Source organism: Phoenix dactylifera, chromosome 9, assembly GCF_009389715.1.
Source record: "Phoenix dactylifera cultivar Barhee BC4 chromosome 9, palm_55x_up_171113_PBpolish2nd_filt_p, whole genome shotgun sequence".
Lineage (NCBI taxonomy): Eukaryota > Viridiplantae > Streptophyta > Magnoliopsida > Arecales > Arecaceae > Phoenix > Phoenix dactylifera.
Window position 1 is genome coordinate 19,975,297 of NC_052400.1, and position 24,763 is coordinate 20,000,059.

The window sequence follows — 24,763 nt, forward strand, 5'->3', positions numbered from 1 at the left end:
TATCGTGATCTCTTCAAGTTTTAAAATATAAATTATTAATTAAATCTCAATCGATGCAATACTATTGGCTATTTATTATAATTGACCGATGGTTAATTAATTTTTAGACGAAAATAAAAAATATTTATGAAAGAAATGATTCATTTGCAACCTTGATTAAATGATAATGGATTAACTTATTCATGATATATCTTATAAATAAGTTATTCACACTGCACCATCTGTGATTCCATGTCGGAAAAAAAAGTGGTTCATCCACAACAAGCTCGATGGCTGTTGGAGCTAACCGGGACCAAATTTGATGTGCAAGACTCACATGATTATGATAAGCTAACTTGCCTTTAAGATCAATTAATGTGTCATGACTATTCCCTTTTCTAAGCACTTTTTTTTTTCTGTCATAAAAACAGGGGGGAGGAAGACGCCGCCACCTCTATCGTTTGTATGTGGGTAAGCGTGCTGGTGTCGCCCGAGCACGCCTCTCCTGAGCTCTTCCCACTGTCCGATACTTGCGTGACCGACGCTCTAATTCCTTGCTCCGCCCGTTTCAGCCATGGAATCTCCGGCGGTTCCTCCGCTCTTATTCCCTCTGTGATCTCAACCCCTGCGGCGAGGAAAAGAGAGAGAAGAGGAAACACAGCACCGAAAACAGTGCATTAAGTAAAACAAATCGAATTAAAAGCGGAAGCCTTTCGAAAGATCGTATTTTGAGAGTTCCTGAGGTTAATAATGGTGGTTTGCCATGTGGGTGTTCGATTTCCTGGCCTGGCGTTGAGGGTTTTGGGAGATTGAACGCGGACTTTGGCGGGGAGAGAGTAAAAAGGGAGACCGCTTTTCCTCTGTTTTTGTTCCGAGGTTTTTTGTCCCTTTTGAGCATGGTCGTCGTCTGAGAAGTTTTTCTCAGGGCTCCTCCCGGCTGTGGAGGGCTTGGAAGGGAGTTCCATTCGTGTCCTCTTATTCTGTCAGCGTTTTCTGATCTTCTTTTGGTATTTTCTTCTTGGATGATAGTTTAAACGCTGTCCTCTGTCTTCCTTCCACCAGCCTATGCTAGTTCCTCCTGGTTTTCTTTTGTTATAAACTTTTATTGTTTGTATTTATATAGCTAGTTGGTGTTTCTTCAATACAGTTGTAATCTTTTCTGGTTCCTTTCCCCTGTGCACTAAAACAGAAAAAGTCGCTCTCTGTTCCTCTTAATTCTTTCTTCCATTATTTTCCCTCCAAACAAAAAAAAATCTTTCTCCCATTAACCAGAAGAGTCATGGAAGAAGATTTTAGGAAAGGAGAAGAATGTCCTCATCTGCTTGATCTCATTCCAAATGAGAGAGATTGGATGGTCAAGGAAGTGGGTGGAGGAGGAAAAGGATTTGGAGTCATAGAAGAGAAAAAGCTTGAGCTGAGGCTTGGCCTCCCTGGGAGTGAAGACTGGCCAGCAGTTATGGGGAAACAAGAAGAGCATTCTGTTGAGTCTGCTCTATCTCTTGGTCACTACAAGCTTTGTAAAACCTCAGGCATCAATCCTTCTTCTGTTGGAGCCAAAAGAGGATTTTTTGACACAGTTGAGTCCAAAACAGAAGGTATGCTAGTAGCAGACAAGAAGAGTTAGTCTTCGGTGGTCCTTCTTCTTTCCGCGGTCTTTTTAACCATTGATTTCTTCTTATTCCTGTTCTTCCTTAGTTTTTCAACAGCAGCAACAACAGCATCCTGGCTTTCTCCAACTTCAGGCTAAAGGGAAGGACTTATCACCGAAGACAAATGGGAGAGCAGAGCAGCAGAGCCTTGAGAGAAAGGCATGTGGATCTTCAGTAGCGCATGGTTCTGCTGCTGCTCCTTCTCGTAATGCAGCTGGAGCCAACAACAGCTCCCAGACAAGGTAGTAATCGTAGTCTTCTGCCCTTGAGCTTTTCATTCTTTCTTTCTTAGTTTTTTAAAAGGCCACCCTGTTAGTCGCTGTTTATTTATTTGGAGGACTATTCCTTGGAGCTTGGTCATGTTCCTTTATTTCTTAGGTGTGTGACCATTTTAGCGTTATCAGGTTTAAAGCTTTCCCATGTCTGTTTTTAAGTCGAGCTTGTGGAGAGGGAGATTGTGGCTGGAAACTATGTTACTGTTGCAGCATTTATTTTTCATATTAAACTCAACGGCTCTTTTTATTTATACTTTTTTTTTTGTTTTTCTTTTTGGTGAGTTTGTTTTCCGATCATATATAATGACTATAGTTGAGCACCTTTAGATACTTGCTTTCAGATCTCTGACTTGTATTCACGATTTAGATTTTTAATAATATCTACGTAGCTTCGAAGTTATTAACATACCTGCGTACTTTTGGTTTTCCCTTTTTCCTGGAATTTCCTCCTTTTTTTTTTTTCTGGATCTCACATAATTGTTTAGTTGCAGAACAACAAGTAGATTCGTATACTGCCTTTTATATTCTAGCTAGAAATCATTTTGATGTTTGGCTTTACTATTTCTTTCGAATTGCAACGGCTATTGCAAGATCTTGTACAATTGATATTTCTTTAGATTTGCTCTTCTTTTATTGAGAATATGAATTCGCTCATCTTTGTTTTATTCATCTAGCTAAGTTCGATCCTTATCTTCCTCTGTTATTGTTTGTGAAAGCAGGACTGCCACAACTCCGGTTGTTGGGTGGCCTCCCATTCGTTCCTTCAGAAGGAATCTTGCAAGCACTTCCAAACCATCCCTTGAATCAGAGAATGGAGGCCTGGAAACAGCAATTAAGCCTGAGAATGGTGGGAAAGGCTTGTTTGTGAAGATCAACATGGATGGAATACCCATTGGAAGAAAAGTAGATTTGAAGGCCTATGATAGCTATGAGAAGCTTCCTCTGGCCGTCAATGAGCTCTTTCAAGGCCTTCTTGCAGGTATATTCCCTAATATCCAATGTGGACAAAGCACAAAAATGAAATGGAATCCAATAAAGTTATCACTTCATCAAATTTATCTTGGGGTCTAAAACCTACATGGATGTCTCATAATTTTAAGACATCAGAGCTCCACCAAACATTCTATTATGAGATTGTATAGCAAAAAGATAAGAAGCAGAGTGATGGCTCTGCTTATGATTTATACTGAAGTTTGGTGATAACCTTGAGGCCTTCCAGATGCAACAACTATTGCAATGTGCAGAACAATCTGTAGATAGTGCGTCTCTGCCTATGTAGTGACCGCATGCTAATTTTGTGCTCCCTGGGCTTTGTTAGTGCATTCCTAACCTGAGGTTTATTTAATCTTTGATTCCATTTGCTTAGCTCAAAGGGATCCTCTTGCTGCTGGAAATCAGAAGAATCCTGAAGAAAAGCCAGCAATTACAGGTTTACTAGATGGAAATGGCGAATATACTTTGGTTTATGAAGACGATGAAGGCGACAAGATGCTGGTGGGGGATGTCCCTTGGGAGTAAGTTTTTCATCAGCTTGGTATTGATTTTTATTTTATGCTAGGGGATCTAAATTGGTGCACAAATACTTGCGAACCAGGCATTCACTGGGCCTGCACATTTGATTTACAATTTAAAATCTATTTCATTAACTTTGGTTTTATAGCCTTGTAACATATGCTAATCAAAGCAGTAGATTTGTTATATCGTTTTCCTGACATTACTGATTGAAATCTTCCCCTTTACATGGCTCGAATCATTTTGTCTTCGTTGAAGTGTCGCTGGAAACTGAAATTCCAGTATTATACTCTAACCTGTAAATAGTGTAAAACTCTATGGTTAGATCAGACCTTGGGAAACTCATTTGAAATTCTTCACCCTGTGATTATCCTCGAGGCCTTCACTCGAAAGAGGGAAAAAAAATGTTTGTAGTGGTGAACGTTGCCTGTTCCTTTATAGTCACCTTTTCTCTTCTAGATGTTAAAATTGAACCAAGTATGCAACCATGCAGTGTGAAGTTCTGTCAACTGTTTATACACGAATATCGAAATGCCTACAAAAGTTCTCTCTATTTATGTTCTTCTTCCGTTTGGTTCTTGCAGCATGTTTGTTTCCATGGCGAAGAGATTGCGTGTGTTGAAGAGTTCCGAGCTTTCTGCATCTTCTGTAAGTCCATTCTCTAGTTTTTTTTTTTTTCTCACTATGTGGGGATCATAAACTCTGCTTGATCTTTTCCTTTTGTCAAGTTTTGTATTTGATGATTGGAGTTTCTCTCTAGAAAGTTTCGCAGTCAGACTTGATCTCCCATTTCATTGTAGTGACTTCAGCATTTTTTCTTTTCATCAAAAAAAAAGAAAGACTTAGAGCATTTTTTTTCCAGCTTCTCCAGCTGGGAGCAGTCACCAGGAAAAGAACAGCAGCCGAGTGTTGAGATGGGAAGATGAGGATCTGTTATAGATTGTACATTGAACATCTACTTCTTTTTGGCAAGCTTTGGAAGATGCTTCTAAGTGGATCTTTTTTTTTTCTTCCTTGACTTCTCTCCTTAAGAGCGAAGCTCAAGCTTTTCGAGCTATCTTCGGCGTTTCCTTTCAGATCTGGGTTTACGGGAAACAACGAGAAAGATGCTGGTAGGAATTTGATAGTATCTCATATGTAAATGTATAAGGAAGACAGTAATGTTTGGAGCTATGATAATTAGCTATGTATTCATGAAGCCGATTTTATTGCGGTTTCCTGTTCTCAGTTCGTGCAGATCTAATTCGTAAGTGTGAGAAATCTATTGAAATATTTCGGCTAGCCCTTAGCATAACAAGGAGTGGGCCTAACTGTGATTTTTATGAAATTTATCATCTTAGTTCATCTACCTACAAAGTCTTTTTTCAAATATGACCGGCTATTCTTATTTGACCACAATTTTAATAATAGAGTCAGCTTGTGCATGTCTTTGTCTACTTTATTCTAAGTTGCCTTCCATTGTCAAGGACTTCAATGCAAAATAACTTAAATAGGAAGCAACACGAAAACCATATTTAGTTTTAGATTTGATCATAGATCTCTGTGCTTTGAAAATGCACCCATGTAACTTCATCTTTGGTGCCATTGGGAGCAATTTGCTGAATGTTGGCGATGAGGTCGGTGTCGCCTGCTTCATGTTAAAATATTTGCTGAAGAAGTGGAAAACATACAAAGAATGGCAAACCCATTTAAATCCAATATACTGAGATGACGTTCAGTTACACAATAAGCAAGCAAGCTTACCAAAAATGGGCAGGTATTAGCGTCCCTCGCAAGCAATGAGTAATGGTGACAGGTATCTCTTATCCAGCAAACTATGGTCATGACTCATGACCAATCTGGCGAGAAGGTAGATGATGAAGAAAAGCCTATTGGTTGAATGATGGTGTCCATGGATTTGCACAATAGACTGGTCCTCAGTCCTCATCCACACAAAAACTTTGTTTGTAAAGTGAAAGGTCGCAACAGCTCCGCCTCCACTGTTGAGCTCCCTCCAGTCATTGGTTCACTTCAAACATAGCCCGCTTTAATAAAGTAGCAAGTACTGAAATCTTTTCTTTTTTCACTCTGAGCTGCGTCCATGTCTATCCAAATGGCCAACTCTGTCCCACATTGTTCTGCAATACAAAAGAGACCATTATGGCTAGTTTTGTCCCAGTATTTGAATCTGATGTCAGAGCAAGAAGCAGCAATTCTGGTTATTATTCCGACATAGTTTTGATATTTATTGATATGCATGACCTTCTCTAACTATATATATATATATATATATATATATATATATATATATATATATATATATATATATATATATATATATATGAAGAGGGAGGCAAAGCCATCACATCTTTATTAGAAAAATAAAGTTTACAGAAACTATTTATAAAGGATTGACCTTCTCTAACCTCGACCACCAAGCAAAGCCTTTACCAGTGTTTCACCTGCAGGGCATTCAAAGCTACACATCAAGGAACTAAAACAAGTGCAATATTTTGAATACACCCTTGGGTAGCCAGGTTTTATATTTCTCCTGTTCCTCTTAGTGGTTACACTGTGGATCACTACTCACAAAAATACGTCTCAGCAATAAAAAATGCACGCAGCTATGTGGCTAAAGCAGCAAGCAGAGAGCACCCTGGAAGCTATGGAGGCAAATGATGGCATATTTAAGTCAAGTCTGTATAAAGTTATAGGATGCGAATGTAACTCTAACTTGTGAGAAACAAATGAAGGGTCCCTGTCATCAGGGTCACGCCTAAATTCCGGACAAGCAAAGAGAAAGAGTCGGGCTCCAATACGCAAAGAATCTGGCTGGGTGCGGCAGGTTTTATCCTTTGTCGGACAAACACCTTGTCTCTATCGTTTGGCCTACTTCCTCCCATCACCACCTCCACCGCCGGTCTCTCCTCCCTGGATAGATCCTGTATTGTGCTTAGGACTAGGTAGGTGGGATAACTCCGGACCTCACCCAAAATAAGTTCCTTAATTCAGTATAAATATTCAAAATCCTCTCGCCTGTACAGATCCTCACATACTCTTCTCGTTTAAGCCACGAGAAGTCCTCATCAGGCTAAGAATTTAAATTTATTCAAATCTAATCGCAAGTACCACGATCGGCCCATAGTTGGCCAAAATGCGTCCATGCTGCAGTATCCCTTAATCCACATGGGCCATAGGCCCGATCTACTCTGATACCTTTTATAACAATTCAGGTTTTTATCCAAAATGGCTAGTCGAAAGGTAAGTTTTTAGGTTTTTTAGTCATGTATAAGTACCGAAGATTTTTCTGGCGAATAACTAATATGGAACTAAATACATGCCCATACGGATTTCTGTAGTAGGAGTAAAGAACATATCAATGTTTGAGCAGGGCAGAGCTCGGCCAATGAGGGTTGCTGGCAACATAGGGTATCATTTCTCTTTGCCCAAATGGCACCTATTTTGGTGCGCTGATGGTCCAACATGCCGTCTTTACGGAGGAAAAAAAAATTGTTGTTTATTATGTATGCATTCATAGAGGTTGGCTCATAAGATACTTCTAATCCAACTCGAGCAAGTGGTGGACCCAGAAGTGATTATTTGGATGTACGAATGGCTGTTCTCTTATTTAGAAGAGCGAGAGCAGTGAATTAATAAAGTGCGTATTTGCACCCACCTAAAACCTCTCAAATGCACATGATAAATATTGTACAGTGTGTTAAAAAAACATAGCTTGATTAGGCATATAAATATCTATCATCTACCTTCGATCCTAAAGATTGTAGAAATAATTTTTTTCACCATGCCTGTGAGTTGCAATTAGAATTGAGATTTATGGCAAGTTATTTTTTATTCCCTCTAGAGTAAATATTTAAGACTTGAGCTCCCCTTTCCATGAAAACTATCGACAACCATGCTGGACATTCTGATGATGTCAAGATTAACATCATAATTATATATAAAAAAAAATTCAAAGCGCTTCAGTTTAACTGGAATTAGAGAATTTTTTTCATGGATATTACTTCATTTTCAGTTCTTTTAACATTTCGGAATTAAATGTTAATAACATCGACTCTTAGTAAATATCATGGTGAAATAGGAGAAACTATTATCATAAAATGAATCGACAAGTCCCTATATACAAAATATGCATGCGGACAAGATCGACATATCAGTCATTGATAGACTTAATACTGCACTTCAATTATTCAGCACGATGAAAACGGTGCTAATTGTGACATGGGAGAACAAGAGCGTTATGGAGGAGAATATAAGAAAAGCTACAGCGGAAGCGGCAGCAATTGGTGGCCTTGTGATGCTACCGATCAGTATAATTGTTGCAAGAAAGTAGACTGTGCGCCTTGACTAGCCAAAAATCACTGTATTCATCTATGGCAGGGGGGCTATAGGGGCACAAATGCCTACCAGTGACTGATTGGAGCTATACCATCTTAGTCAACACAAATGAATCTATACTATAGTATCTCCTAGTTCACATAGGATATAGGGCAGATCTGCTCTGATACCATTTGTCACAATATAAAATCTTCCATAAAAAAAAGCTAGTTGAAAAGTATTATTTAGATTTCTTGATCCTATATAACTATCCAAAATATTTTTGGTGAATAACTGATGTTGAACTAAACACATGCTCATATGGATCCTTGACTTAGGCAATGCTTGTTTAATGTCATAAATTCCTTGTACAAGTTAAGGCCTAATTTATGGCCAGGCATCTTGGATCTCTGCTGGTCAGCAAATGCGAGATCATTCAAGTTCATAGTTGTTTTTTGTTAGTTTGTTATCATCAAGAAATAAGTAAAAATTGGGGATTGCAAAACCAGTCTACCATATAGCTTTGCGGGTAAAAATGTTGCAGACCCAAGACTTGGAAACCTCAACAACAACAAGAGCAACAAGTTGGAACCAGCTTAAAGAGTAACGTGGATCATTGGTCACCATAAGGAATGGGCAATTATATGTTATGAAGGAACCAAATCCCACCTGCAGGCATATTTTCTCCTTTGCTTTACACCTCCTGTCGTCTCTTCTCAAATTGAGATGGTTAAACATTTAATTTTAAGGAAAAATTGTAGTAATTCTGGATATCTCAAGTGAAAATCTCTAAAACTTATGAACAATCATGAATACAAGCAATTTTGAGTCTCATTTGATTCGACCAATACGCAGTTGTTACATGTTAGGAAAGGAGAAAAATAGTGGTACTGCATATTTGTTTGAATCACAGATGTCAAGTTAGCCTTGAATAACAATAACCATGTAACTAGTCTCAAAAAGAAAGAAAAAAGAAAAGAAAAGAAACAACAATAACCATGCAACTATCTAAATTCAATGATAATAAACAGAACTACATTAGATGATGAACATATTAGAAGAAGAAGAGGATCGTATTATGCACATAATCTTATTATGTATTGGTGAAATGTCTCCCAACATTTAGAGTCGTGACGCTCGTGGATTTTTTTGCACCGGTAGCTTGGCCCAATAAGGGGTGGAAGGCCCATATTGTTTTTCCTGTCCCTCTGGCCGTTGTTTGGTCCGTTTCAGATTACCCAACAAGTAAAAAAAAAACGTTCGTGGGTTTTCACATCCAACATGAAGCATTAGCCCGTCAATGGGGGGATGATTACCGAATTCCCACTGATCGGGAGTGGGTTTACTTCCATTTTTGATTTTATCTCGGTGTGTGTAATTCAAAGATTATATTTGGTGAGTCTAGACAATATTTGGCAATTGGATTCTTGACTTAATGCGTTTTTTTTTTTTTTTTTTTTTTTAACCTGCACAAAATTTGCGCTTCACAAGCATAAATAGTTCTGTTTTGGATTTTGTTTTAGACTTCCGGTGAAATAACTTCGTCAAGGTTCTGTGATTTGATCTTTTTTGTACTCTGGTTTCTCTCTCCCTTTTTTTCTCTTCCCTGCTTGATGAATTTCTTATTTCTCGTGGAGGATTTGCCCTTGTACTTTTTTGCTATTGTGTACAATAATTTCAGTGTTGGAATGCTTCGGTAGAATTGTTGTGTTGTGTTTTCTTTCCTTTCTTCCTTTATTTCTTTGCTGTGCTTGACAGGTTTCTAATCTCATTCGGTCTTGTGTTGTTTTACTTGTGTGATCGATGATTTCAATGTTGGAATGCTTGACTGGAATCATTCTACGTCTTTCCTCTCTAATAGATTTCTTATTTTTGGTTAAAGATTTGATGTTCTCCTATTTTACTGATGTTTTATGTGATCTCAGTGTTGCAACACTTGAATGGAATTATTTTTTTTCAGTTTCTTTCCCCACCCCCCCTTTCCTTTCCCTGATTGATAGAACCCTTACTTCAGAACTTGTTAATGGCTTATGAGTTATGAAGAACAGTATGGTTGCTATTAGCCAATAGGAGCAATGGGTTAGCCCTAATCAAGTAATTTCAAGCAATTCTGCATGTATATTATTTTTAACCAGCTAGGCCAATATGGATTTATAAAAGGAAGGCTTCGAATGTTGAAGTACAAAATATTGAAAGTGAACTTCGACGACGATATTAGCGAGGTTAGGCCGCGGACGTGTAGGGTTTGTCATCAGAGATCAGAAAATCCGACTGTCGGAAGGTGTCGGATCTTTGAGCAGATGGTGATTGGGGCGGAGGCCAAAACAGCGTGGGAGGGCGTCTCCTATTTTCTCTAGCATATTAAACAAAAAATGCGTAAATCAATGGTAGGATCAATCAAAATTTAAGTGAACAGCGCAGAGCAAAACAGATAGCATTTTGTTTTTCAGTGATCTGGCAGCTCAGCTGCTCAGGATACGGACCATTAGTAGGTTCCATGCCCATACTAATTTGAGATTTTGTTTTCGATAAAGAGAAAACTCCATAATAAAAATAGCTAGATCAACAGCTTTATCTGAACTATAAATTAAGAACATTCTTATTAGCTAGCTAAGACATAAAACTGGAACACAAATTTGAAGCAAGGGAAATGTTCGGTCCAAACAGGTTTATGTTTTGGACGCTGGTCTGATTCAAATCATCCTGTCCAAATTAGTTTCAGTTATGTTCAGGTCCTTTTAGATTAGAAACAGAGTAATTCCCTTGGAACCTCCAATTTAAACAGTCATATATTGCTAATATATACCGCATCTAATTTGTCATTCAATTCCAAAACTTGTAGCATATAAAAAGAAAAAAAGAAACGCAAAACCAGAATCTCAAAGAGTTAAGAAAATATAATCCCACACAGATCGAAAAAATGGGACTTTGACAAACATCCGACTGATTCTGTCAAGCAAAATGAAACATGGTCCATAGATATAAAGAGAAGCACCCACAAATATTTAGGTAGAAAATGAAGAATGTACATTTCGGGATCAAACAGAGGAAAAAACATCAAGATTCATACAAAACGAGCAAAGAAAGATTCCTCCACAAGACTTGATCACATTCGGTGAAAGTAATTAGAAGCATCACGTCTTTGTGAGAGAGACGAAATCCATGTGTGAGAGGGGATCCCAAAAGGCTATATTTGTTAGCTGCCGAGAGAGAAACTGCTGCTGCCTGGCTTCACCCTGTCTGCCGTATATGTACACCGTATGCAAACGGGATGAGGAGATCCGGACGTCGGGTCAGAGGTCTACGGCTGAGGAGGACGAGACCGGGGCCGCCGAGGGGCGGCGCCGCCGCCGCAGGGAGCGGAGGTCAGGGGAGGCGAGGAGGAAACCCTTGGTAGCCATCTGGAGAGAGAGGAGAGCGGAGAAGGGGAAGGGGAAGAGGGGGAGAAGCAGGGGAAGGGTTTTTGGGGTCTGTTTATTATTTATTTTCTTTGGTTGTTGTTCCCGCTCTCTCGGGGGGCGAAGGCGAGGTTTCAAAGACGCACCAAGGGTTTTGTTTACACTCGGGTTATCATTTCATTTTATAAACATGCCAATAGTTTGAGGATTTTGAATCCCCCATTTTTTTTAAGCCCCGTGAAATCACATTAAATCTAGTTGACCTACTCTAAACTATCATACAGCTTAAAGTATATTATATAATAAAAATTATAATATACTATATGTATCGAATAGGACGTTAAAGAACATATTGTATGGTTCCAAGATTGTAGCAGCAGAAGACTGTCAGTTATTTGACTGCACGATTTTCGATACGGAGCTGAGAGCTGTCTGGGCGGGTCTTCGATACGCTCGGCGTGTGCTCTCACTAGTTCAGTCATCTTAGAGGATGACTCGGCTACGATCATTAACTGGATCCAGGGAGGTCCGAGGGTCGCTGCTGCTGACCATCCCTTGATTCGCGATATCTGAATGATGATGAGGGATGGAGGGGTTGTCCAGGCAAAGCATGTGTTTAGAGAAGCCAACGGGCTGCGAATTAGGTAGCTATGTACGTGGCTAATCATGCCAATAGCACCCTGTGGACGAGGGATGGGGAGCCGCCTTGGGAGCTCAGTGATATTTTGTTTTTTGATTTTATTGGGTGCATCCGTACACGTGTTGTATGAATCATCCGGTCTAGCAAAAAAAAAAAAAGAAGAACATATTGTACCATATCAATTCGGTACTGATATATGGTATGGGGAGCATACTAATATATGTCAAACTGGCTTCTACATCAGATATATCGACACAGTAATAAAATGATATTGATAAGAAATTCGGTACCAAAATAGCGTATCTCGATAAAAATAATAATATATTTGCATCACCGCAGAATGGAATGTATCAACTTTAAGATTTGCATTTGGCATTCAAAGTTATTTATTGATTGTGGATTTTAAAATCCATCGTTCATTGCATTCCACTCAACAAAAACTCCAAGCCCGACCTAATTTAAATCCTCACAAGCTAGGGGCCTTGGCCTTAGGGTCCAATAGATTTAGCCATCCTTCATAGATTGCCCGGTTGATTTTCTAGTGACGGATTGATTTGATATGCAAGCTAGCTAAAGAAGAGGGGAAAACTTGCTAATCTCTTTGGAGTAATCCTATGCCACCAGTGGAAATACTAGAGACAAAAGCACATAATAGTCGCATTTTTTCCCCCGAAGGGTGAGTAGACTTGAAGAAGCTTGCGTGCTGGATGGAAATAACTAAATAAAATAATAAAAATGATAAAAAAATAAAAATAGAAGAGTATTTTAAAATTTGATGTAATTCATCGAAAAATTGAAACAGCTACCGGAAAGTGAGTGACAGGACAAGGTCTTTACAAAAGTTTGCCGAGGGAGGCAAATCATAGAAAATACAAGAAAGATCGATCTTAATGAGAAATTTAACATAAAAGAAGCACCTTATCAAGACACTGCCGAGATAAAAATTCAAAAAAAACCATTTTCTTCCCATCTTTCTTCCTATCTCTTCTTCTCTTTCTCCACCTACACCCATAGTCGAGTGGCTGAACTTTTTTTATTTTTTCGCTAAAATAAATGACTCATACATTTTTAGTATGAATATATTCAATAAAATCAAAAAATAATAAGTTTTAGAGCACTCTAGACAGCTTTTTTCCTCAACCTATAAGATGTCTCTGAAGTGACTAGCTACATACGAGGCTATCTAATCCACGACCTTATTTACCTCTTTTTTTTTTGTTGGTAAATGTGGTATTTATATAGCTCTAACTTGAATACATCCAGCCCAGTCACGAGAAAGTAAAAAATATAAAAAAAAAAAATATTTTTTTATTTACCTCTTTAAAAATATGCTGGTTCTAAAAAATCATTCCAACACTCAGCATGCTTAACCAGCTCTTCGGACGAGCACTTGCAAACAACCACCTTTTAAGGGTTTTGTGCTTTCTTGGCTTAATTGGGCTTAATCTTGGCAAATTTTTTAATGCAAGGCTAGAATCGAACTTAAAAGCCGAATCTATAGCATCAGTATTCAGTACCTGGCACGTTTCTGCCGTGCGACACATGTTCGCGTACTCGCTAGCTAATAGTTTCCAGCAATATCTTTCTGTTTCTGATAGGAAGGCCGTACAGCAGGAGGGAAATTTGACTAAGAAAAATGGGGCGCTTTGCACGTGCGCTAGTGTAGTTAGCTACAATGAGTTGAATCTTCCATTGAAGGAATCAGTATGCGTGCATGGCATGTGGAGGCCACATACTGAACACGTACACACAGTCACTGCAGTTTCAAATAAGCCTGCCGGTACGTGCTACAATCACATCCATCCCTCTGCTCAAATGGATTGCTCCGTTGTTCTCAGTGGCAGCAAATTATCGCTATATTTTTCTTAAAGAAAAAAAAAAAATATGCCACATTCAATGCCACTAGATACTCAAAATTCATTTGGTTCGCGTAAAAAATTTTGCCTCGCCAAAATATTTTTTTAAAAAAATTATATTATGATATATGATGCATGTGAAGATTATCTTTGTATGCTTGGTTGATTATTGGAAAGTGTTATATTTCAGAACGGCCTATATTTGGTTGTGCATTTATTATCTAGAAAAAGTTATAAAAAATACCAGTTATGCTCTTAATAAAAAAAAAATTTTATCCCATTCTGTCTAAAAGTTTAAAGACATTTTTTAAAAAAAAATAACCCCAATTTTCAATCGGTAAATATTGGACTTTTTTATGTTCCATATAGTTCTTTTGGTCCATGAAACATGAAAATTTTATTCCAATGAAAAAACTATTTTTCATCTCTTTTTTTTTTTTTGAAAACTTTAACCAAACTTGTTATGTTTCTCCATTTTTTTGTTAGCCATGCCTTCCTTCCTTCTCATCCGGCGAACCAAACAAATCCTCAAATGATAATATAGATCAGACCAAATCTCTGTAAAGTTTAGAAGAATATGATGCTCGATTTCCTAGGATCTTCTCAATTTTAAGTCCAAGTCTAGCGCCAATCTACTCAATCCCAAAACTAGCATGTTGCTACCCTTGTATCACATGATTTCACGACCGGTTCTACCAAGATTGCTGTATGAGCAGGGTTAACCCTCTCTGCTAAATATTCAAAGTGTGGTTCTCGGCTCAAAGTTGAGCGTGTAGCCACACTTGAATCCATACTCTTGGTTCAATTTTGGGATGCTACTATTGCGCCCTCTGCCTCTAGCTTTTATACATTTTATTGGAAAAATTATACCCTACACTACTTGAACCAATGTGGCCGTGCAGAACACCACACCAATCGCCCCATCTTGTTCTTATAGGCCAATCATCGAGACAAGCATATAATAAATGGGTTCATAGGAATGATACAAGGTGACTAGCATGGTGCAGGTGGTGTAGGATATAATTTATTCTTTTTTTGTCAAGAATGGGCCTGGTTTCTACCTAAAGGAACATGGTGCGTAAAAATAAACAGGGAATAAAGGTTTTAATTGTATTAAAGGCACCCTGACATTTTAGCTATTTTGCTTATAACCTAACCATAGGATGGGTTCTTTGTTTTCACTGACATGATAAAAATTATGTCATCAATCACATGCAAGGGGGGTGGGTGCAAATTTAGAGATCTGAACTAATCTTCAAAAGTTCTTGATCCGGGTTGTAAGAACTTATCCATAGAAATAATCTAGTATAATATTAAAAAAACTCACAAACAGACTGATCTTTTTAATAGCAATAAATTTGTAATGTCTAAACACCTCAAGTCGCATTGTAGACTTTGTCGTGCTTAATTAGAGCACTTCAAGTTTGTCATGGCCCGTTTTCTGAGAGATGGCTAGGCCTTGACATCGAACTATGGACTTGCATGGGCCAGATCATGACTTGGTTGGTTATGGCTAGGCTTTGAGGTTAAGTCCATCTTCCTGCAACTTCAAAAATAGGAGGCTAGTTTGGGTGTTGTGGAAGAATTGTCTATCTTTTTTCAACACAAACTCTTGTTGTTATTTAAAATATTATTATTATCATCTAATTTCTTACCTCTCTTTTATTTGGTAAGCATGTTAATTGCATCTGCTGCATAGATTTGTTGGAGATGAGATACGTTTATGGCTCGGTAAATAGTGAGAATACGTTGCTTCTCTGCACAGTGGATTATAAATGATGAAATGATAATTTACATGCTTTGTAGGTGCGACCACCTAAAGGTTCCCAAAAATATGAGATATAGGGTCCATAGTTGTTTGGGACTTGATAGCCATCACATCATTCCTTCATTATATATCCCATAACATGACCACCTAACTAAATGTCGAGTCAATAGTGGGCTTCTGGTATACCTACTCTCCACAAAAAATGAAAAAAAAAGAAGAAGCGAACTCGTAAGGATCGGAATGGACATTTTTCTGTTTTTCTCTTTTATTTCAGACTAATATAAGGCTCAGGATTATCTGACGTTAGAGTCGGGCAATAGGCATCGATGGGGTCCATTGAAAATTTCCACAGAATCTGGATAACCGGTCAAAATTTATTAAGGGTCACCAAGCCTGGGCCAGATCTTTTATTTAGCGTGAGTGCATCAGAAAAATAATATCTTTTGAAGCTTCATTATATACATACGTATGTATGTACGTACGTACATACAAAAATACACTTTTTGAGCTAATTTTCACCCATATGTCTTTATACATACATGAAAATATATTTCTTATTGCAAGTCATACTAGTCTTTATAAATAAATATAGAGATGTTTTTTTTATAAATAACAAGTAATTATATATGATATTTTTTAATAATTACGTTTTGTTTAAAGCTTAACCAGGATAAGTTTTAGCTAGCCGAGCCTAATTCTAAGTTAGCTTGTTTACCAGCTTGATTAGCCGAATGCGAGACAACTTTTGAGGCAAACATCTGCTGATAAACAGTTCACTTGCTTAACAACTCTAGGCTTCGAATGCTTCATCTCAAGCTCTACAGGCTCCCATATCTTTTTAATGTTTAGTAGTGGCTAATACTTACACCCAGCCTTTGTCAGCTTTTTAGTATCCATCATATTCTGAAAAATAAGTAAATACGTATACCCGAACTTTAGAAACCCTGCATGCACGGCACGGCACGACACTTGAGCCCAAGACTACTTCATGAGACCAAGAGCACTGTACCTAATAGAGGAACTTTAACAAACCACCAGTCAGAATCCCTAGTTGCCATCAATCAGTAATCCGAGTTGCTACATGTCGCTGTACGTGATGAAGGGGCTCCAATGACCCCCAGTCACAGCCTAATTGCTGTACTTTTTCTAAGACTACCCATGGTTCCTTCATGGGTCCTTCTTTTGACGCCGAGCACCTCCTCTCTCTCTCTTTTCCACAATTTTGTCATTAAATGCGCACCGTGATGGACATTGTGTTCACATTTTTGGGTCAATGAACACGGCTAGCCTATGGGTCCGCATCAAACGATGCGGTGCCCTTGGCTCCAGACAGCAAACACCCAAACCCCTTCGGTAGAAGATCGCCACGGAAGCGAATAAATATAGCTGAACCTTCACGTGGATGCCATGGCATTCATGGATTGCCTATGATTGATCGCCCCTGTGGAAGCTTCCATGTGGAAAATGCTCATCAGGGGCCTACCGTGCACGCATTGACACGTGGACCATGTGATTCGTGCCATTCGTTAGTGATAATATATCGTTCGATTGACTGCCATTTTGTTTGGTCCTTCTTAATTTAAATTTTTGTGGCAGTATTTTTTTTCCTATTTTGGTCTGATCGTTGGGGAAATAGATGTACCTCTGGCTCGCTCTCTCTCTTTTGTTGTTGTTGTTGAGGAGTGATTTGAATCTAGCTGTCGTTCAGCAAGGCTGGTGGGCTAAAATTTTAGTACACTTAGATGAAATAAGCTTAGACACTATTATGTAGTGCCGACTAAACAAGAGGCTCAAAATCAAACCCAAAATTGTTGGAAAAAAAAGATTGTGTACTGTTACATGAGTTGAGAGATAAGTTTTGGCAAATTTTTATAGATTAAAAGGAATCTCGAAATCCGTGTGCATATCGCACATTGTTGGATAGGTGGCTAACCCTAAACTAGATCTAGGAGGTTGATGTAAAAATCTGTAGTGCCAATGGACCACACCACCTATAATAGCTGCTATGATTACACCAAGTAGGTAGATTGGAGTGCAAGTGTCCCCATTAAGAAGCAATGAAAGAATGCTTTGAACCACTTTTTACCATCAGCTATGGGAAGCAATTCCGTTGTGCCACTAATGACTTTTGACGGCAGTGGGTGTTGTGGGTAACATTCCATGATAAAAAAAAAAAAAACGGAGCATGATTGCTTCTTTGAAAGTAGAGCATTTTGTGTGATTCAATTTCAAGTCAAAAGATTAAGTGGGTTGGTGAGTGGAAAAGATAAGGCCTCAATGCTTCCCTTCAATAAATCACTAAGATTTTTTTAACGGCAATAGTGTCTACTTGTAGACCCTTGTGAGCATCTTTTTTTTTTTTTTTTTTTTTTTTTGGGGCTCTAATGAATGGCTCATATAGATCTTGAATACATCCAAATAAATCAAAAAGTAACAAATTTCGAAAGCGCTTTACATCCAAATAAATCCGGACCCTGTACCTCGCCACCCGGGGTCCCACTGCCATGATCACCTAGTTAGGCCGGTCCATCACCAACCTGGGTCAATCCATCACCAACTCCATCATCATCTTCTCTTCTTGCACCACCTCCCAAAATGGCCGCCATGGCCTTCCTCACCACCAATCGATGTTTCACCCACAATGCAGGCAGGCCCGAGTTCGGCCAGCCAGCCACTAACCCGCTACCATCAGACCCCTTCCCGGTCGTCGGCACTGCTGCTTCCCCAGCCGAACAAGAAACTGGCGCCACTGAGTCTAGACTGGTTAGGGCATTGTCACCCGGCGTCGCAAGGGCCCAATCGGCCTTGGGGGAACGAGTAGGCGAAACCCTCAGTGATGTCGGAGAAGAGTCGGGGGTTGCAGGAGCAGGAGACCCTCTCGCCGGAGAGGACACCAGTGCTAGGGCGGCTGCCAACTCTCATTCGCCCGGGCCCTTTTCGAACCGAGTCACCAACTCGGGTGACTTGGGCGTGCTTGGCCAATTTGCCCGGGAAGCTCGGTGCATGCCATCGAACTAGCCCAAATCTGTTAGGCCTAGGCCCACCCGGCCGACCCAGTCACTAGGCTCTTGGGCCTCTTATTCAACAGGCCCAGGCCCGCGTCAACCATCATCACCTCTGGGTCGGCCTGCACAGTGGCCGGCCCAACTTTGCTCGAGTCATCCGCCGAGTCAACCAAGTCATTCAACGGGTCGAAACTCGACTTGACTCGATGGCTGCCATAAGTAACCCCAGACCTAGTTCACGAGTCAGCACCCTCACCGGCCAGCCGATCCTTTATAGAAGAGCACCGTCGCGCCACCTTCTGCTGCCCGTCTGAGTCTGATGGTGAGCCAAAGGAACTTGACTGGTTAGGAAGGGACTGCGGCCTTGAAGAGGATGACTTGGGAGTTGACTCAGCCGTCTTCCTCGACCGCGACGACCCTTTCATAGCTCGCGGTGATCAGATCCTTGTAGCCACCAACTAAGGGCCGAAGATCAGCCGTCGAGCTTTTTCGCCAGAGCTCGAGTCGTGCTCACCACCACCCCCTAGTCTCCACTTGTCTCAACCACCATGGGAGCAGGGGACCATGTTTGTTCCTAGACATCCCCCTCCACCGTCGATGCTAGAAACTTGCAGGCCACTTCGGCATACCCGATTCACCTACAGCCATAAACAAAGGGCTGCCACAGAATCCTAGCCTTACCCTTGGTCTGGACTCCAGGCAGCAGTGATACGGTGGCGTCGATGGCCACCTTGACCTCTTATGAATCCCATCGTCCTCTGCTGCTCCACGATTCCATCGATGGCCAGTAGTCGGCCGACCACCGTGGCGATCTGCAGTATAGTCTCACTCGCCCAGTACTCCATCGGAAGCTTCGGCAGCCGAATCCAGACCATCGTCATCTTCATCGCGTCCAACCCCGGAACAAAGTTGGGATCTCATAACTCCATGGCTAACAGCTGCCCAGTGGCCGCCAGTTAGGGCGATGGTCCTGGTCCACCACCCAGTGGCCGCCAGTTAGGGCGATGGTCCTGGTCAGCCACTGTCTTGAAGCAAAGAGCCAAGTGGTCCGGCACAGCCTCCACGTCGTGCTCTATTTTCTCCCGGAGTGCTACGTCCTAGGCTACCTATTCCGCTAGAACTCAACGGCCAAGACTCTGGACGACCACCGACAGGTCTTCCCAAGCCTTTCTCGACGTCTCAATTGTCTCCTCCGGTAGTTTGAGGACTGCTGTGAAATGCTGCCAGAGATTCTCCACATCTTCCTCCGAGATCCAGTGCGTAGCCCATCCCCCCGACTTCGCTCGGCCTCCCTTCTTATTGCTCTGTGCCGGCGGTCCTCGGCTCCCACCGGTAGCTGATCCGCCCACCGTCTTGCTCACTTTTTCGGCCATCGCCGGTCGTGCACGGTTCCCAAAGCAAACATGAACATCATTCATTGTTTCAAAAAAAAATTTGGTTATTATATTTGCCCTTCAAATAAAATGATGATTATTGTGACATGTAACTATTGTCATTTGCCATTATGGTGAAAAGGTTATGGTAGCCAATCATGTGACTTCTTATGGACTGATGCCTAACCCATTGTGCTAAAGGGTCGGCTCCTTGCCTGCATGCTTGGTAATTGAGTATACCGATGTACCGAGAAAGAAAATAAGGTTGCCATTTGATTTTATCCCGGTTCACCAAATAAAATGATATTTTTAAGCCAACTGAAAATTAGTAACCGAACATCATTCAATAGCTATTGCCATTTCACTTACGGCGCTGGGCTAGACCACCCAACCCTATCTAGAAGATATCCAGGGACGACACGATCCGAGGATAGCCACCTACCTCATTGACCATCCCGAGGGCTGGTCATTCTTTTTTGCGCCCAATAGTTAAAAACCTGCTCCCGAGGACCATTAATCCGACGGTCAAAATCCTTGTGACCCCACAAGGCCCCGTCATCATCGCCACTAAGAACACCTGTAGCAAGCCAAAATTGTATAAGAACCGAACAGGTTGCTACTCTTCAAGTCGAGCAACCCCAAACTGAGACCTTAGATGGCGCCAAGGTCCGGATCTCCATCCATCCACGCCCTTCCCTCCATTTGCTTGCTCCCCCTCCTCCTGTCCACGTGTCTCCTTCCCAGATCCACCTCCCAAAGGACGTCGCAGGAAGACGACAAACGAACTCTCCTAAAGATCAAGGCCGACTGGGGAAACCCTCCCGCTCTTAGCTCTTGGAGTAACTCCGGCGGCGCCGCCGGTGACCACTGCAACTGGGACGGCATCCTCTGCACTAATGGCTCCGTTACTGACATATCGCTCGGGGAACAAAGCATCACAGGACCGATATCTCCGGCCATCTGTGACCTTAAAAACCTCTCTCTTCTCGATCTCCATGATAACGATCTCTCAGGACCTTTCCCCACTATCCTCTACAACTGCTCCAATCTCGAGTACTTGGACATCTCTGAGAACCTCTTCATCGGCGAGATCCCTGCCGATATCTACCGAATGTCTTCCCGTCTCTCCGATCTCCGCTTGTCTGGTAACAATTTCACCGGCAACATTCCCCCCTCGATCTGTCGGCTTCCGGCCATCCGGTCGTTGCTCCTCGACAACAATCTCTTCAACCGCTCGTTCCCAGCTGAACTGGGCAACCTTTCTGCTCTGGAGACCCTCACTCTCGCTTACAACCCCTTCACCCCTGCGAGAATTCCTTCAGAATTTGGGAAAATGGCCAAATTGAGCTACCTTTGGATGACAAAAATGAATCTTTTTGGTGAGATCCCGGAGTCTTTGGGGAATTTGGTCGAACTGGAGCACCTAGACTTGGCGTGGAATTCTCTCAATGGAACAATTCCCGGCTGGATCTGGAAGCTGGAGAAGCTAAAGGAGCTCTATCTATTTGCTAACAAATTCTCCGGCGAGATCAGTGGAACGATCAGAGCCTTGAGTCTGGTCCAGCTCGACGTCTCCATCAACCAGCTGACTGGATCCATACCGGAGGATATCGGAAAGCTCAAGAACCTCTCTATTCTATTCATGTACTACAATCGCTTATCTGGTGAGATTCCGGCAAGCATCGGATCGCTCCCGAACCTGCAAGACATCCGGCTCTTCGGCAACAATCTCACGGGGGTTTTGCCACCGGAATTAGGAAAGCACTCCCGACTGTTGAATCTTGAAGTCCAGTGGAACAACATTTCCGGCAAGTTGCCGGAGTATCTCTGCGCCGGCAAGGCTCTGACCTCGCTGAACGTGTTCGATAACAACTTCGCCGGTGAGGTGCCGGCGTCTCTCGGCGACTGCTCGACTCTGGATAACATTCAGCTCTACAGGAACGCATTCTCCGGCGACTTCCCCACAGGAATCTGGTCGGCTGTTAACCTGACCACCGTCATCATCCACGATAATGCCCTTTCCGGCACTCTTCCAGACGAGCTCCCATGGAATCTAACACGGTTGGAGATGCAAAACAATAGATTCTCCGGCAAGATCCCGTCGACCGCGAAGAAACTGGCGGTGTTCAGGGCGAGCAACAATTTGTTTTCCGGCGAGATCCCGGGAACACTAGCTGGTATATCCCGGCTCCAGATCCTCTTCCTCGGCGGAAACCAGATCTCGGGATCGATCCCGCCGGCGGTCTCGTTATTGACTTCCCTCGTCAACCTCAATCTCAGCAAGAACCGTCTCTCCGGTGAGATCCCGGCAGCGCTCGGATCGCTCCCGGTGCTGACCTCCCTCGACCTCTCCGGCAACCAGCTCTCCGGCGAGATCCCGCAGGCGATCGGCAACCTGACGCTCAACTTCCTCAACCTCTCCTCCAACCAACTCTCCGGAGAGATCCCGACCTCGCTGCAGAACCAAGCGTACGAGCGTAGCTTTCTGGCCAATCCCGGCCTCTGCTCGTCATCCAACTCCATCAAGAATCTCCACACGTGCGGATACCGATCAAACGACTCAGATAAGCTCTCAAAGGGGCTCCTCGTCCTCTTTGTGGTCCTCGGTGCGGCCTGCTTCTTGGCCGTGGTGGTGATAGGTCACTCGATGGTGAGAGAGCACCGCCGGAGGAGGATGGACGGCGATGATCTCGCCTCGTGGAAGCTCACGTCATTCCATTCTCTGGATTTCACCGAGCACAACATCGTCCCTGGGCTCACCGAAAGGAACTCGATCGGGAGCGGTGGATCGGGGATGGTCTACCGGGTCGTCCTCAGAGATCGTGCAGAGGAGATCGTGGCCGTCAAAAAGATATGGAACCGCAGAAAGCTGGACTCCAAGCTGGAAAAGGAGTTCCAGGCGGAAGTTGAGATCTTGGGCTCCATCCGGCACGCCAATATCGTGAAGCTCTTGTGCTGCATCTCAAATGACGACTCCAAGTTGCTGGTGTACGAGTACATGGAGAATGGAAGCCTGCACCAGTGGCTGCACAAATTGCAGAGAATCGATAGGGGCTCGGAGCGTTCTGATCCGTTGGATTGGCCGACGAGGCTGGGGATCGCGATCGGAGCAGCACGGGGGCTCTGCTACATGCATCATGATTGCTCCCCGCCCATAGTGCATCGAGATGTGAAGTCCAGCAACATACTACTGGATGCAGAATTCGGTGCCAAGATCGCAGACTTCGGTCTGGCTCGGATGCTGGTTAAAGGCGGCGACCCCGAAAGCGTGTCGGCTGTAGCAGGCTCTTTCGGATATATGGCTCCAGGTAATTAATCATTCTTCGATCATTCTCCCAGACGTAAAATGATGGGCTTTATGGGTAATTGATGTGCGTTTTGCTTGCAGAGTGTGGATACTCGAGGAAGGTCAATGAGAAGGTGGATGTGTTCAGTTTCGGGGTGGTCCTTTTGGAGCTGGTAACAGGAAGGGGAGCCAACGATGGGGGTGAGCACGAATGCCTTGCAGAGTGGGCATGGCGCCATTACCAGGAGGGTGGTAGGGTGATTGATATCATAGACGAGGAGATTCGAGATCCCCTGCTTTACTTTGACGAGATAGAAGTGGTCTTCAGGCTAGGCCTGTTCTGCACAGGAAGAACGCCTTCATGCAGGCCTTCAATGAAAGAGGTGTCGCAAGTCCTAGCAAAGTGGGATAGAAGGCTGAGGCCTCGAAATTTGCTTCACGGCCAGTTCGATGCAGCTCCCTTTCTGCAAACCAAGAAGGGTAGCCGGCGTCAAAGCCTGTCAGAAGCAAGCGAAAGAGAAGATCACAATTATTTGGCAGGTCTAGTTTAGGTGTGACTGCTTCACATCTTGTTCTCTGTGCCGGGGGAGTTTCCTCCTTTGTTGCATGGTGCCCTTCGCGCTGGATCAGCGTCGGACCACTGCATGCTGGGCCAATGCCCACGCAGGCAGAGAGAAACCACATACAGCATGCTCGGCCCTGTCCAATCACCCCCTTAACATGATTAAATCAATGGTGGATGATTGAACGGGACCTTTCGGTGACTGGAGAGTATCTGAACAGCACGGAAGACGCACCCTCAACCCATAAGATGAGCGGCCGCTAAGGGCGGTTTAACACTTGCCCAAAGAGATGGGCTGTCTTTACCTGTATGTATTTCTGTAACAATATTTGTTTATAGATGTACTCATGATTTATCCTCCAAATACTTTGGCACTTTTATCATCTCATTAATACTGCATATGTAACAAAGAGAATTCAGAACCATTAGCTCCAAGTAAATATATAAGAGCTAGTTCAGTTCCCCTTTATTAATGAGATGCAAAACTTTAGACATGATGAAAAATGAAAAGCTAGCTACAAGATGACTCTCAAAAAGAAGAGGAAAGTTGGCAGGCCGCAGTTTCATCATATCCTCGCTTCCAGCTCCTGCATTTAATGTGCTTGAGACATCAACCTCGTTACTCTTTTAGATGCCGCCCGCAGAGAAACAAAAAATATTTGGGCGGGCACTAGACAATGAAGTATGGAATGTGTTTCCTATTTTATCATATTTTTTCTAATATTTATCTAAAAAATAAAAAAATAAAAAAATTTCTTACTAATAGAGTCGTTAGTCTCGTGAATACAAAAAAAAATGCTGTCTTTCTTTCTTATTTTCAAAACATGCTTTTTATCACTATATATTATATAGCAAAATAATATATATCAAGCAAATTAATTATCTAGCAAGTTAATATACACCTCTAGATGAATTAATACGCAGTTATCAGACTTTATAATATTCACAGTACATGGCCAGATGATCCATACTTAGTAAATTAGTCGTTTAGTAATCCAACACACATCTCCAAACAAAATTATACATAGTTTTCGAAATATCATATTTACCGGTACACACTACATAGCTGATTGAAACATACTTATCGGCTTTTTTGATACACACTCAGCAGTGATCCAATACATACATTACATAGCTAAGTAATAC

The 24,763-nt window shown here is 42.0% G+C and overlaps 2 protein-coding genes across 3 annotated transcripts; both read left to right on the top strand.

The window, feature by feature from the left end:
- The first annotated feature begins 407 nt into the window (after window positions 1-407).
- LOC103710278 (auxin-responsive protein IAA16-like) lies at window positions 408-4,712 on the top strand. 2 transcript variants are annotated; one of them, XM_039130372.1, is made up of 6 exons: window positions 408-1,574; window positions 1,675-1,870; window positions 2,620-2,882; window positions 3,270-3,417; window positions 4,000-4,063; window positions 4,278-4,712. In XM_039130372.1, the coding sequence occupies exons 1-6, from the start codon at window positions 1,259-1,261 to the stop codon at window positions 4,326-4,328; spliced, it is 1,038 nt and encodes a 345-aa protein (XP_038986300.1). In that variant the 5' UTR covers window positions 408-1,258; the 3' UTR covers window positions 4,329-4,712. The 2 variants fall into 2 exon arrangements, with proteins under 2 accessions (XP_038986300.1, XP_038986301.1); XM_039130373.1 differs by having other exon boundaries at window positions 409-1,574; window positions 2,623-2,882; window positions 4,278-4,645.
- Window positions 4,713-20,047: 15,335 nt separating this feature from the next.
- Window positions 20,048-24,086, top strand: LOC103710231 (receptor-like protein kinase 5). The gene is made up of 2 exons (XM_008795883.4): window positions 20,048-23,077; window positions 23,158-24,086. Exons 1-2 carry the CDS (start codon window positions 20,425-20,427, stop codon window positions 23,604-23,606), a joined length of 3,102 nt encoding a protein of 1,033 aa, XP_008794105.2. The 5' UTR covers window positions 20,048-20,424; the 3' UTR covers window positions 23,607-24,086.
- The last annotated feature ends 677 nt before the right edge of the window (window positions 24,087-24,763 follow it).

Excerpts from the sequence above, each read along its gene's own strand:
- LOC103710278 (XM_039130372.1), top strand. The coding sequence starts at position 1,259 with ATGGAAGAAGATTTTAGGAAAGGAGAAGAATGTCCTCATCTGCTTGAT. Across the intron at positions 1,575-1,674 it reads AGTTGAGTCCAAAACAGAAG|TTTTTCAACAGCAGCAACAA; the intron begins GTATGCTAGTAG and ends GTTCTTCCTTAG. Across the intron at positions 1,871-2,619 it reads AACAACAGCTCCCAGACAAG|CAGGACTGCCACAACTCCGG; the intron begins GTAGTAATCGTA and ends TGTTTGTGAAAG.
- LOC103710231 (XM_008795883.4), top strand. The coding sequence starts at position 20,425 with ATGGCGCCAAGGTCCGGATCTCCATCCATCCACGCCCTTCCCTCCATT. Across the intron at positions 23,078-23,157 it reads TTTCGGATATATGGCTCCAG|AGTGTGGATACTCGAGGAAG; the intron begins GTAATTAATCAT and ends TTTTGCTTGCAG.